We start from the raw sequence: 15,086 nt of genomic DNA, 5'->3' as shown, positions 1-15,086 counted from the left end.
ATGCGTTGATACACACACGGTCAAAGTTTAGTTTAGAGATTTAGTTGAGAGGTACAGTGTAGAAACAGGCCCTTCAGCCCACCGAGTCCGCACCGACCAAAAATTACCCTGTACATTAGTTCCTACAGTCTAGGGACAATCTATAGCAGCCAATTAACCCGCAAGCCTGCACGACTTGGAATGCGGGAGGAAACCGGAGCACCTGGAGAAAACCCATGCGGTCACAGGGAGAATGTACTCCGTACAGACAGCACCCGTAGTCAGAATCGAACCCAGGTCTCTGGCGCGGTAAGGCAGCAACTCTACTGCTGCACCACCGTGTGGCCCTGAAGGAATCACACGTACAGTATTCACATTAACTGCAAGGGTAAATGTGGCCACTAGCTCAAGCCACCACCATGGGAGTACTCAGATAAACTATTGGGAGTCAAGAGTGAGTAGGGCATTTCTAGAATGCTTGTGTCTAAATACTGGGACAAGAGGTGTACAGGATGTCCTGTGTGTCTGGGGTTAGGAGGCCACCATGTCCTATACCAGGCAGCACTGGAGAGTAGCTACGTGGGAGATGCTGCTTTATCGACCTGGACAAATGGCCAGATTGAATGAGTATCAACATCAACATGACCCACATCAACGAGTATCATGAATCAACAAAAGGCACAAAGTGCTGGATTTAGCGTCGGGCAGCGCGTCGGGCAGCATCTCTGGCGAACAAGGACGGGTGATGTTTCTGATCATGTTCTTTCCGGTTCTTCGCATCTTCTTAGCGCTTGTTCCCAGATCCACACACCTCCTTACTTCTTGTGATCAAACTCTTTCTCTGGGCTTGACTTGAGGTCTACTTGATGTCTATATGCTCTCAAGCATTCCAAGCGCAAAACCAGTTGCTAACCAGGTGCTAAAGTTGATGACAACTTTTTGTCCCTTGGAAGTTGAACAGAACCATTGATTATTTTACATCTGAAGCATGCTTACTTCTTTGATGTAAATGGACAAGTACCCAATGCATTGGCAATGGCTAGACACAAAATGCTGCAGTAACTTAGCGCGGCAGGCAGCGTCTCTGGATAGAAGAAATAGGTGATGTTCTCCCATTCCTTCTCTCCAGAGAGGCTGCCTGTCCTGTTGAGTTACTCCAGCATTTTGTGGCTATCTTCTGTCTAAACCAGCATCTGCAGTCCCTTCCTACAGCATTGGCAATAGCTTGTGCCAGATTGTTGCCACAATTAAGTTGGAGTTCATTTAGTCATCCAAAAGTGACAAAAAGGTTTTTTAGCCCAGTTAGTAACTCTAAAGATGATGAAGTTTGATTTATGTGGATAAAGTGTGCTCCTGATCGGATGTGCTTCCTGCAAACAAATATCTAATAATGACATGTGCATTCACGGAGATGGAGTTACGCAGACTTCGGCGTTTAGTTTAGTTTAGATATACAGTGCGGAGACTGGCCCTTCGGCCCACTGAGTCCACCTGACCAGCGATCCCCGCACATTAACACAATCCTACACTAGGGACAATTTTATATTTATACCAAGGCAATTAATCTACAATCCTGTACGTCTATGGAGTGTGGGAGGAAACCGAAGATCTCGGAGAAAACCCACGAAGGTCACGGGGAGAACGTGCAAACTCCGTACAGACAAGCACCCATAGTCAGAATCAATCCTGATTCACTGGCGCTGTAAAGCAGCAATTCTACCTCCGCGCCACCGTGCCGCCCTTTGAAGAAATGGATGAGTCAATCTAGGTTGGAAATTCATCCATCCATGCTTTTACCATTGCTTTGTGAAGCCAGAGGTTTGGCGGTGGTGACTAGAAAGAAGATCAGTGTCAGGGGCTCCAGAAAACTATCATAGTGGGCTGAGGAGGGGATAATGTTCAGCAGCCTTGATCTCAAGAGTTTGAGAGATTGGGAGAACCTGGAAAAGTGACCAGAGAGTGGAAATGGACGTGAGTGGGATTATTGGTGAGGAGGGTAGATCTGCTCTGGGGGGATTATTGCGGAGGAAGGAAGATTTTTTTTGGAGGTGACTGATTACTGGGAAAGAGTCCATCGGGATATATGGTGGTGGTTTCCTCATCTAAAAACCCTTTGAACTCCTTTTTGGTCTGTAATTGACAATAAACTCTCTTGACTCTTGACTCGACTCTATTGAATCAATTGTCTCAAAGAAATACAAACTGCAAGAAACAGATTCATGCACAGTCTCCTTTATTAATCACAAGAAGCACACAAACAAAATAGAAGCGAACATGAACAAGGATTTGAAAAATAAACAGCACAACTATATGCATTGATCCTCATGGAGTCGGGTTCACCTGGCTTCCCAGATCAAATTCATCTTTATTACATAAGGATATAACAATGTGATTCTCACAAAAGAGTTGCTAAACACTTTACTATATTGAAGTCTAAAATCTTCAGATTTCAGGATACGCAGCGCAATAGTTAATTCCACACATGTTCTTGCCTTTAATTATTCGCATGTAACCATTCTCACCCCAGGAAGTTCCCCAGCTGTGCAAAGAAAGAACAGTCATAAATGCTTGAATCAGGTCAACGCTCATTCAATGTGAAGACCATACATAATTTTGCAAGTTGTTCCTGTCACACATGCAATATCTTTTTAATTTAGCTTGAATGGACTGTGCACGTTGATGCTGACACATTGGTTGGGCCGCTGTACTTCAGGGGATGTCCAGATATATACAGATATATAATTTGGAAGATTCAGTGGAATTTGAAAGGCGGTGGAGCATAATATTGCCAATACTGAAAATATAAAATCATTGAGTAGGTGCTGGAAGTATTCAGCCTCTGTGGAGCGGGAAACAGTGTTGGTTCTTCCTAATGATGACCTTTCATTGACTCTATTTCCCTGCCCACGGATGCTGCCTGGCCTGCTGTGCATGCTCGTTATATATTACGTTATGTCATATTTTTGTGCACAGATCAGTTTTAAGAGGATTCAATTCAGCCCAGAGCATTTTCCACCGATAATCTAAGGACTGTTTGTTCAATTCACAGTGAAGGCACCTATCAAAACTTACAGCAGGATCTTGATCAGCCGGGCAATTTGGCTGAGGAATGGCTAATGGAATTTATTGCAGATAAGTATGAGGTGTTGCATTTGGGAAGTCAAACCATATTGAATGGCAATGCCTTGGGGAGTATTGTAGAGCAGAGGGATCTCGGAGAACAGGTACATAGTTCAATTAAAGTGGCATCACATAAATAGGGTGGTAAAGAAGGATATTTGTCTTCATTGGCCTTCATCAGTCAAGGTATTGATGATAGAAGTTGGGATGTTATAATTACAGTTTAGTTTAGTTTAGTTTAGTTTAGTTAAGAGATACAGCACAGAAACAGACCCTTCGGCCCACTGAATCCGTGCCGACCAGCGATCTGCGTACACTAACACTATCGTACAGGGGCAATTTACAATTTTTATTGCAGCCAAATTAACCCAGTACTTCTGGAGTCTGAGAGGAAACCAGAGCTCCCAGGGAAAACCCATGCAGTCACGGGGTGAATGTACAAACTCCGTACAAACTGCACCCATAGTCAGGTTGAATCCGGGTCTCTGGCGCTGTAAGGCAGCAGCTCAATGTCTTGGGGTGCCGTGCCACCCCAAGACATTGATGAGATTACAATTGGAGTACTGTGTTCAGTACTGGTCACTCCGCTACTGAAAGGATGTTATTAAACTAGAAAGCATGCAGAGAAGATTTTGCCAGGAATCAAGGGCCTAAGCTACAGGGAGAGGTTGGGCAGGCTAAAGCTTTTCTCCTTGAAGCACAAGAAGCTGAGTGGTGATCTTATATAGGAGTATAAGATCATGAGGGGAATAGATAGGGTGAATGCACAGTCATTAGGGTAGGGAATTAAGAACTAGAAACATAGGTTTAAGATGAGAGGGGCAAGATTTAACAGGAACCTGAGGGGAAACTTTTTCACAGACTGTGGTGAATATATGGAATGAGTTTCCAGAGGAGATGGTTGAGTCAGATATTATCATAACATTTAACAGACATGTGAACAGGTACATGGACAGGAAAAGTTTAGCGAGATATGAGCAAAGCAGGCAAATGGAACCAGCCTGGATGGGGATGGTCGGCATGGACAAGTTGCGCCAATGGTTCAGTGCTCCATGACTCTATGACCGTTGTCCTTCAAAGGGCAAAACCAAGGATTCATCTAATCAGACAATGCAGTGAGCTCTCGTGTCAGGTAAAGACAGAACAGGTGAAATCTATTCAAGATGAAATCTTCAATTGGCAGTCGGGCAGGACAATCCTCAGACATGGAGATGAGGTTGGCCTAAGACAGCTAGAGGACCAGATCACATTATAATGAGCCAAAGCAAGGGGAGGTGTCTCCATGTAAGGAGAATTCAAGTGAGATGAATGATATTTGCCAGATCAGACATTTTGTTGGAGAGTTTAAAATGCCTGGAGCCGGAACACACACTCCTTTTTGTCGTTAATGCTGCTCTGGGAATTAGAGGGGCAAAGTAGTCTACGTTCAAAGTTATATTTTGTTCATTCATCTGCATTGCAGCATTCAACCCCAATTTCAACAATTTCGAGTCTCTACACCTTAATCCTGTCCTAATTGGATGAACTAATGCCAAGCACTTGCTACCAACATCATTCTTATATAAAAAAGTAGCTGGACAGATAAAAGTTAGAGTAACTCAGTGGGTCAGACACCATCTCTGGAGAAAAAGAATAGATGACATTTCAGGTCGAGACCCTACTTCAGACTCTTATATTCTTATATAATATCCAGGATATAAAATCTTTCCATCCTAACTGATAAACTGCCGATATTATTTACCTGTTTTTAATAATCCAGTAGCTTTTTGGGTGTCTATCCACATACCCGATCAAGAGCACTGAATGGTTAATAAGCTTTTGCTTGCAGTGACTGTTGTCGTAGACACCTGAAAGACAGTCAAAGGTGTTGTGGATACAGACGATTCCAAACACACATCACAAATTACAATAAAAAAATTATAAAATCAGAGCACAAGATATTGTATCGTCTGTGATAATGTTCTTGGATCAGTGGTGTGAAGAAGTGTGATATCAATGCCCTTCAGTAAGAGAGATATAAGTTCTAATTATTATCCAAATGGAGAGAGAATGCAAATTAGTGAATTTCAGAAGAATCAAGGTGTTTTAGTGCACGAATCAGAAAATGTTATCTGTCAGGTCAGGCGGCATGGTGGCGCAGCAGTAGAGTTGCTGCCTTACAGTGCTTACAGCTCCAGAGACCCGGGTTCGATCCTAACAACGGGTGCTGTCTGTACGGAGTTTGTACGTTCTCCCCCCGTGACCGCGCGGGTTTCCTCTGAGATCTTCGGATTCCTCCCACACTCCAAAGACGTACAGGTTATTTGGCTTGGTATAAATGTAAAATCGGTCCTGGTGTGTGTAGGATAATATTAATATGCGGGGATCGTCAGTCGGTGCAGACTCAGTGGGCCAAAGGCCCTGTTTCTGCGCTGTATCTCTAAACTTAACTAAAGATCCAAGAAGCAGTTAAGACACCAGAGGCATTTTTGCCAATATTGTAAAAGGGTTGGAATTTCAAGATATTGACATTTTGTAACAGTTGTAGAGGGTGTTAGTGAGGACTTGCACAGTTTTGGCTCCCTTATCTAAATAGTTCCATTGGAAGTAGTCCAAGGAGGATTCACCAGTCTAATGTATGGGGTGGGAGAGTTGTTCTATCAAGGAAACATTGAACATTTGAGAATGTCATCTTGGAGTTCAAATTGAGGGGGATGACCTTGTTCAAACATCCAAGAGTAGATGTTTGCACGAGTGGGAGTGTCATAAACAAAAGGAACGTGTTACATGTCAAGGGACAGAATTTTAAAACTGAGCTGCAAAGATGTTTTTTTCCCTCATTGGAGAGTGGATCTATGAAATTCTCTGCCTCAGAGGGTGATGAAAGCAATATAATGGACAGAGAGACAAATATTTTAAAGATTGAAAAATTGTGGGTTATGGGGAACTGGCGAAGAAGAGGAGTTAAGATGATATTGAATGATTGGGCAGGCTTGAGAGGCCAAGGGAGCCATTCTTGCTCCTATTATCTTATATTTTGGCCCCTTGTAAACAGAAGACTGAGGGTGTGTTGTCAAAGGGGGAAACTTTCAGTGACTTTCAAGAACTGAAGGATTCCAAGGGATGATAGAGAGGAAGATGGTTACAAGACGTTTAATTGAGCAGTCAATGTTATACAGGAAAATTGAGATTCTGAAAATGTGTTACATCCCCAATCTTTCTCCTACATGCCTTGTGTAGAATAATAGGGTAATGGGAGCTGAACCGCCGTGACAGACTATAAGATCTGGAGTTTCTTTACCTGACTTATAAAACCTCCAGGAACTATGCGAAGCATGAATGAGAACAGAAATTGGACCAACTCTTGCAACCATACGAGCCAATTGTTTGTCTTTATTGTTCTTAAGCCTTTTAAATCCTTTAATTTTGATGACACTCTGAGAACTCTTGAATAAGCATTTATCATTTCTCTGTAATTGAAACAAAGAAATGTATGTTTAACATATGACAAATAATAATTTCAATGACAACTATTTTGACAACTTTCATATCCCATTGGACAAATATATATATATATATATATATATGTTGCTGATGGCTTCTAACAATTAGTCCCATCGTACGGGGAAGTGAAAACTCTGCTCAGCAACATGCTGGAAGCATCTTCATTGTAAGGAGTGCAGTGGATTATGTTCAAAGAATTAGCATTGTTTGAAAGGTATTATAATTCTGTTATCATTCAGTGATAGTGAAGAACTGTGGAAAACTTGTCCTAGTTCTCAACACACTGTGGGAATAAAGGACATCACAATTCCACACTTCCAAACGTGCTTCTGTTTATAATTTGACATGAGAATCACCCGCTTCTGAAAAAAACATTTGTTAAATTTATAACAAGAATTTAAAAACTGAGATGATAGTATCACCGACATTCAACTGCACGAAGAGGGGAAAGTAAGACTTTGACTGTACCTTTCCTCGGTATGGGTATGATGTACTGGACTGAATGCCATAATCACGCATGTATTTAAAGGCACGATATGGCAAGCCACCCCTGCAGCCATAGTTCTTAAATTCATCTGAACAGTCAATAATATTTTGTTCACTCAGTTCCATGTATTGATGTTTCTTCTTGGCCAGTTGTCCTTCCAGAGCCCCAATAGCAGAAAATGCATAGCAGGAATTACACCGCCCCTGAGAGGAAAAAAAACAGGTGACTTAGCAATTGCCAAAAGGATGAAGCATTTTCCTCATACTTTATTACCTCAATTGAACATGAATAGCACAAACTGGTCCAAGTGGACAACGTCCCATCTACTCTAGTACCATCTGCCTGCGTTTGGCCCATATCCCTCTAAACCTGTCCTATTCATCTACCTGTCTAATTGTTTCTTAAACTTTGCAATAGTCCCTGCCTCAACTACCTCCTCTGGCAGTTTGTTTCATACACCCACCACCCTTTGTGTAAAAAAGTTACGCCTCAAATTCCTTTTATATCTTTTCCCCCCTTCACCTTAAACCCAAGTCCTCTGGTTCTTGATTCCCCTATTCTGGGCCATGGACTCTGAACATCTACCCGATCTATTCTGCTCATAATGTTTTACAGCTTTAGTATATTTTATTTTCCCTGACTCAATATTTTCAGATATCTAAAATGTTAGATCCAAACATGGGCATTGGGAGGTTCTAATGACCCCAAATTTATGCAACTGAATTTCTACAGTATACCCAAACAAAAATAAATGGCTTGGCAATAAATTTGGATTTACATTTTTCACCCAATTGCACATTATCCTTCGCACCACCAGAACCTACTGGTTAGGGAAAATTGTTTCCTTGACTCCATCCTCTTCTATGAATTTACAGTATATGGATTGATCTATAAATAAACACTGGCTGACCATAGACCTCATGAATCATGCAGGTCTACCAGAATTCTCAGAGCCAAAATTTAGAGTTTAGAGATATACAATGTGGATTCAGGCCCTTAGGCCCACCGAGTCTGCGCCGACCAGCGATCCCCGCACATTAACACTATCCTACACACACTGGGGACAATTAACAATTTTACTGAAGCTAATTAAGCTAAAAACCTGTACGTCTTTGGAGTGTGGGAGGAAACCGGAGTATCCAGAGAAAGTCCATGCAGGTCCTGGGGAGAACGTACAAATTCGGTACAGTAACAACCCTTAGTCAGAATCGAACCTGGGTCTCTGGTGCTGTAAGGCAGCAACTCTACTGCTGCGCCACCATGCCGCCCCAAAGTATTCAACAGAAATCATACTATAGTTCCAACAAAGGAAGGAACAAAGGAGGACCCGGGGTTAGGGGTTGACAATAAAGTATTCATTCATTCTCTACTGACTCCACTGCAATGATTGTTTAAGAAAGAACTGCAGATGCTGGAAAAATCGAAGGTAGTTGCATTGGTAGACAAAAATGCTGGAGAAACTCAGCAGGTGAGGCAGCATCTATGAAGCGAAGGAATAGGTGACGTTTCGGGTCGAGATCCTTCTTCAGTCTGAGGAAGGGTCTGGACCCAAAAAGTCACCTATTCCTTCGCTCCATAGATGCTGCCTCACCCGCTGAGTTTCTCCAGCATTTTTGTCTACCAATGCAACTATTGTTTTGCACAAAATCATGAAACAGACATGGTGAGAAGAAGTAAGTACCTGATGCTTTACTTCTCTGACCAACCTCTCTTGACGCCAGTCAATTTTTCTAGGAAAAGCACCAAGTTCACCAACTTCATCAGATTCTTCCAATCCAACATCAAATAATCCCTCAATGGTGAGATTTGAAAATTCATATATTTTCATGTCAGTGTACAACTGATTAAACTCCAAAGATGTCTGGAAGAAATGGTTGTTTAATTATTACTGCAAGGCTATTTCTCCAAATATAAACACAAAGTCAATTTGTTTATGCAAGGGTCATTCACATCGTTCCATTAATTTCATAACTGGAAGACATATTTTTTATGGAAGTGAACAAAGAACGAGATGGATGGATCTTCCTGGATGTGCATTGGATAGAAAGGGAAAATGCCACTGGAAATAGAATCAAACTCTTGATAGCTGCGATCAAGAGGAAAAAAATCACAAGATATTCAAAGCAAGTCAGAGAGGAATAGAAACAATAGAAGCATTTTTTTCATGATTAACTTCAAATCACCATGTTGCAGCAGCATAAATAAAGTAGAATAGAATTAAATTAGCAGGAAATATCAATAATTTTCTAGCAAAAAACAATGTGGAGGATAAACTCAACAGGCCAGGCAGCATCTGCAAAAGGAATGGATAGTCAAGGTTTGGAATCAGGTTCCTTCTTCAGACTCCAAATATATACACAGCAAGCAGTTGAACAGTGGAGGCACTGTATTTAGTGCATCTTACATTTGGTTCATTACAAATGACCAAGATAAAGGAAATAATCTTAATTAGCATCAAAACAAGAAGTCCAGGTACACATATACACTCACCAGATCACCAAACTGATTCATGGCCATTTTATAAGAAGAATTTCCTTGACCATACAGAACATTGTGAGCTTGAATGTGCCACAGATTTTCCAGCCACACCGCTCGCCTAGCTTGATCTTCTTCCTACACAAGGCACATTGAGGTAAGGTTAATGTACAGTCAATAAAGCCTTGTTTTATAGACTGGTTTCAGAAAATAGCAAATGAATACGCTTACATAACTGTTTAAGAAGGAACTGCAGATGCTGGAAAATCGAAGGTAGACAAAAATGCTGGAGAAACTCAGCAGGTGAGGCAGCATCTTTGGAGCGAAGGAAATAGGCGACGTTTCGGGTCGAGACCGTTCTTCAGAAGGGTCTCGATCCGAAACAGCGCTTACATAACTGGTCACTGTATTTTTTTGCATATATATTAGATATATTATAATCCTCCTTGCTAAAAAAGATCACAGCAGGTTAAGCAACATATTTTGAGAGGGATACAATACAAAAACAGGGATGCAATACTGAGGATTTATAAAGCACTGGTCAGACCACATTTGGAGTATTGTGAACAGTTTTGAGCCCCATATCTGAGGAAGGATGTGCTGGCATTGGGGAGGGTCCAGAAGAGGTTTATGAGAATGATCCCAGGAATGATTGGGTTATCACACGATGAGCGTTTGCAGGCATGGGCCTGCATTCGCTGGAGTTCAGAAGGATGAGGGGGTACCTCATTAAAACTTATCGAACAGTGAAAGGCCTGGATAGAGTGAATGTGGGGAGGAAGTTTCAACTAGTGGGAGAGCCTAGGACCAGATGCCATAGCCTCACAATGAAAGGATGTACCTTTAGAAGGGAGATGAGAAGGAATGTCCTTAGTCAGAGGGTGGTGAATCTGTGGAGGCCAAGTCAATGGCTATTTCCAAGGCAAAGATTGACAGATTATTGATCAGTAAGGGTGCCACGGGTTTGGGGGCAAAGGCAGGAGAATGGTGTTGAGAGGGAAAGATAGATCAGCCATGTTTGAATAATGGAGTAGATGATGGGCCGAATGGCCTTACTCCGCTCCTAGAACATTAGAAGTTATGAACAGCTGGATTAACATATATAATGCATGAATGACTAATGCTATTCAAATGTTCCATTGACCGGTTGACTAGGAGGTTTCTCCGACCTCTCCAATCCTTCAAGCATCAGCGGGATGGATGGTGGAGATCTCTGATGCCTCACCAGGTCACACAAGATCATTATGTGTAAGAAGGAACGGCAGCTGCTGGCTTTAACCAAAGATAGACACAAAAAGCTGGAGTAACTCAGCGGCTCAGGCAGCATCTCCAGAGAGAAGGGATGGGTGACGTTTCGGGTCGGGTCAGGTCTGAAGAAGAGTCTCGACCCGAAATGTCAGCTATTCCTTTTCTCCAGAGATGCTACCTGACCCACCTTTTTGTGTCGTACCAGATCATTCCCATGACAACTAGTTGCTTTGCTCACATTACTATATTTTGAGCCTTACACATTTGACTTTAGAAGTGGCTAATAGCCACCGTTACTTTATGTTAAATGACCTTAATTGTCATGGAAATGCTGCTCTTGAAATGGTGCAGTGGGATTTTGTCACATGCACCTAAACAACATTAACAGGCAGATGGACAGAGAGCTCCCAACTACTGCAAAAATGCAATGCTCCCTTCAGTGCTTCATCAGAGTGGTCAGCCTGAATTTATTACCGTGTTAGAGTAGATCTTTCCATAACTCTGCTTCCAGACATCCCACTCCTCGTCTACGAGTGGATCAGCCAGGCCTAGGGACACGCCTACCAGAATGCATGCCACAAAGAGGAAAAGGTCCATGGGGAAATAGTTACGGATGAAATGAAGGAAGTTGTTGTGAAGAGCTGGAGGAAATAAAAATGAGATTTATTATTTTTTATTTTATTTATTTATTTGTTTGTTTATTTTAATTAGAAGTACGGTAAGTTACAATAATACACAACACATATGTCTTAATACATTTTTTGTACCGCTTCATTTTTTGAGCTTTAAGAAAAAGATAGAAGTAAAGGAAGTAAGGAAAGTGCGCAAGAGTCGTGAAGGTGCAAGAGAGTGTTGAAAAAAGAAAGCCCCTTAGAAAAGAAGTTAGAGAAGGAAGTAAAGAAAGAAAGTAGACCCTAGAAAAGAAGGAAAAAGAAAGGAGAAACAATTGCTCTATTATAACATTAAACTCCGCAGAAAGGGGACTACCAACCAAGTCTGTTTTTGTTGGGGGTTTTTTTTTTTTTTACCCCCCGTTGCCAGATCCTGGTACCTTTTATTTATTTATTTATTTATTTATTTTAAATTTTAATTACTATTGCACCTTATGCTTGTAATAGTTCCAAAAACGTAGACCACGTCTTTTGGAAGTGGTCTGCTTTGCCTGCTAAGAGGAATCTCATCTCTTCCAGATGTAGTTTTCAAACATATTTGATATCCACATTTTTATTGCTGGTGTAGGTGCATTTTTCCAGAATTTAAGTATGCTTTTTTTCCCATTATTAGCCCGTAAAAATGAGATTTAAATGATGCAATGAGCAAGTCTATAAACTCACCTTCCTCCCCCTATTTCCAAGGGTCCTTCTGACGGAGTGTGACAAGGCTGTTTCCATTTTAGCACCTCCACCACCTTTGTTGCAGGCTGGAGGTATTATTCATGGCCATGCAAGTGCGTCTGTGATGGTACATCCCACACAGCTCCGTAACAGAGGACTCCCTGATTTACGGACTTTTCCCAGGGACATGTTCAGAAATGGAGGTCAAGTGCTGGTGGAAAGTCTCAAGACACTCTTTGGTCTGTCCGATCTTTGATGACCTCCCAGCAGAGCGAGATGGCCATCTGGGAATGTTGCCGGCTGGCCCGCTCCAGACTGCAGGAGTACGTGCTGAGGGCGCACTGAAGCTCGGTGCAGCCAACACCAAGGCTCTGTGGGTGAGGGCCACAGTCTAAGGTCCTTCCGCTGCTGGACACTGGGGGGCAGCGTGTGATGTTAATGCCCCTATGTATGGTCTTTAAGAATGTCGGAAGAACTTATTTGCTCAGTACCTGTTTTGTATATATTTTATACGTTGAATAAAGTTTATTTTTATTTTTTTTTTAATGGACAGTACCCTCAGGAGTCCTGCCTTCCCTCTAAACAAAAGTTGTTCATCTTGGTGACAACCACAGGTTGAATGGACATGGATTAGCAGATAGAAGGCAAACATTCTTTCTGCTGGAAAGTTAGGTACAAGTTTTAGCCTCTTGTTTCAAATTATAAAATAGGATGATTGTCGCTGATTATTATTCACTTGTTTGTGGAGGAATACAATTCACTTCTACTGAACCTGTCTTGAAAATAATTCTGAATTAAGAAAATAAAAATAATAATTTTATTGCACATATTGTTCTTGGCATTTAAATGTACCTGCTTCAGTTACAGTACAAACCCATTTATTTTACATTAATTCATCTGCTCCATTGTGTATGTAACCCGTGTTGGTTTCCATAATTGTTTTGGATGAGAAAAGAGACCATTCAGCCCATCTGTTCTATGCTAGCTCACAGCTCACTAGGTGAATCGAGGACCAGAGGACATAGGTTTAAAGTAAAGGGGAAAAGATTTAATAGGAATCTGAAGGGTAACTTTTTCACACAAAGGGTGGTGGGTGTATTGAACACGTTGCCAGAGGAGGTAGTTGAGACAGGGACTACCCAACGTTTAAGAAACAGTTAGACAGCTACATGGATAGGACAGGTTTGGAGGGTTAAGGGCCAAATGCACAAAGGCAGGGCGAGTGTAGCTGGGACATGTTGGCCGGTGTGAGCAAGTTGGGACGAAGGGACTGTTTCCACGCTGTATAACTCAATGACTCTATTCGCAAGCCACCTCTATTATTCCCATCGACCACCCCCTCCCCCCCCAAACATTCCCACTCACACTGTACCGTGACCAATGAACCTACTAAGTTGCACATCTCTAGGCTGCGGGAACAAAACAGGGAATCTGGAGGACACCCACAAGGTCACGGAGAATGTGCAAACTCCACACACTCAGCACAGGAGGTTGAGGATTGAAACCGGAAGAGTGAAGCAGCAACTCTACTAGCTTAGTCACTGTCATCCCACTTTACTTTCCTTTCATACCAAACCCATAAATCACACTGATCAATATTTATGGTGGTACTGCTCTGCTAAATCAGAGAGATATTCTTTGCTTTGTTAAAACACAAAAAATAGTTCAATAATTTGCACATTATCATCAAACCATTAACTAGATTACAATAGATGTAAGAAAACCATGCAGTTCTCACCTCACAATGGAACCTCTGCTTCTTCAGCCACAGGACCTTCTCTAGTTGCAAGTGTGCTCTGCTGGAGATTTGACTAGGGTCTATATACCTTAAAAAGTTGCAAAATAAATTAATTGCCTCCCAAAGTCCACCAATTAGTTCATGGGCCTTGGGGTCCCCCATTATTTTTGATCCTTTTCATGCGTGACAATTTGACACCTGTTTGTTTTGAGGCTTTGACCATCAAGTGACATTAGTTAGCCAAATTACACAAAAATACAATGCAATTAGCCGAGTCTTAAAAGATTTTGTGATGTAAAGTTATTTTCATGATTCAGGCTCTCCATGAAAAATCCTATTTCCTTTTGTGAATAGTTGTCTGTGCATTTTGGTCAAGATATCCATAAGCCCCAGGAACATTTTCATGGCAATCATCCATTTGTACTGCCACCTGGGGGCATGGATGATGGTAGGGACCCTGGACTATCAAGACTTTAGTATAATTACAACCCAGCAGTAAGATTATTGATTTGTCTAACTTCAAGAAACCCTTGCATCATCTCTCTCTCCGTCCTTCCCCCACCCTAGTCGTCGTACTAGTTTTACTGTCATCCTGTAGAGTTTCATTGTTTGCATAAATCGTTATCACCCAGCCCACAGCCAACAATAGACCATTGTGGGCTCCACCTTTCCCTGATCATCATTGCTTTTTTGCATATCTTTCATTTATTTGTTCTATATCTTTCTGTATCACCATCTATATCTCGCGTTTCCCTTTCCCCTGACTCTCAGTCTGAAGAAGGGTCTCGACCCAAAAAGTCACCTTTTCATTTTCTCCAGAGATGCTGCCTGACCCATTGAGTTACTCCAGCTTTTTGTATCTATCTTAGGTGATCTTATTGAACTTGGCAGGCCAGATGCAGGTTTTTAATAGGGTGTCCAGAACCAAGGGCCTCCAACTCAAAATATGAGATCAGTCATTCAGGACAGACCCATGAAAATTTTGTTTCTCAACAAAAAATTGGAACTCTCTACCTGACAGGGCTGTGAAATTTCAGTCACTGGATATACTCAGTACAGAAATTGATAGATAGTTTTAATTTTAGTTTTAGTTCTTCAGTTTTAGAGGTACAGCACAGAACCTTTGACCCTTTGACCAGCAATTCATCAACACTAACACCATCCTACACACATTAGGGACAATTGACAATTATACCAAGCCAAATAACCCACAAACCTGTAT

At 41.7% G+C, this 15,086-nt stretch overlaps 1 protein-coding gene across 1 annotated transcript; it reads right to left on the bottom strand.

The window, feature by feature from the left end:
* Positions 1-2,198: 2,198 nt before the first annotated feature.
* On the bottom strand, positions 2,199-13,928 carry LOC116989338 (cathepsin L1-like). The gene is made up of 8 exons (XM_033046609.1): positions 13,865-13,928; positions 11,267-11,433; positions 9,560-9,682; positions 8,751-8,930; positions 7,051-7,272; positions 6,380-6,548; positions 4,841-4,946; positions 2,199-2,518 (listed from the first exon to the last, which is right to left on the bottom strand). The coding sequence occupies exons 2-8, from the start codon at positions 11,387-11,389 to the stop codon at positions 2,422-2,424; spliced, it is 1,020 nt and encodes a 339-aa protein (XP_032902500.1). The 5' UTR covers positions 11,390-11,433; positions 13,865-13,928; the 3' UTR covers positions 2,199-2,421.
* Positions 13,929-15,086: the final 1,158 nt, after the last annotated feature.

Source organism: Amblyraja radiata, chromosome 29 (genome assembly GCF_010909765.2).
Source record: "Amblyraja radiata isolate CabotCenter1 chromosome 29, sAmbRad1.1.pri, whole genome shotgun sequence".
NCBI classification, from domain to species: domain Eukaryota; kingdom Metazoa; phylum Chordata; class Chondrichthyes; order Rajiformes; family Rajidae; genus Amblyraja; species Amblyraja radiata.
The sequence above is the reverse complement of the archived record's forward strand: the minus strand, read 5'-3'. Positions and strand labels throughout refer to the sequence as shown.

Excerpts from the sequence above, each read along its gene's own strand:
- LOC116989338 (XM_033046609.1), bottom strand. The coding sequence starts at position 11,389 with ATGGACCTTTTCCTCTTTGTGGCATGCATTCTGGTAGGCGTGTCCCTA. Across the intron at positions 4,947-6,379 it reads CTGGAGGTTTTATAAGTCAG|GTGTCTACGACAACAGTCAC; the intron begins GTAAAGAAACTC and ends ACTGTCTTTCAG. Across the intron at positions 2,519-4,840 it reads TACTGGATTATTAAAAACAG|CTGGGGAACTTCCTGGGGTG; the intron begins GTAAATAATATC and ends TTCTTTGCACAG.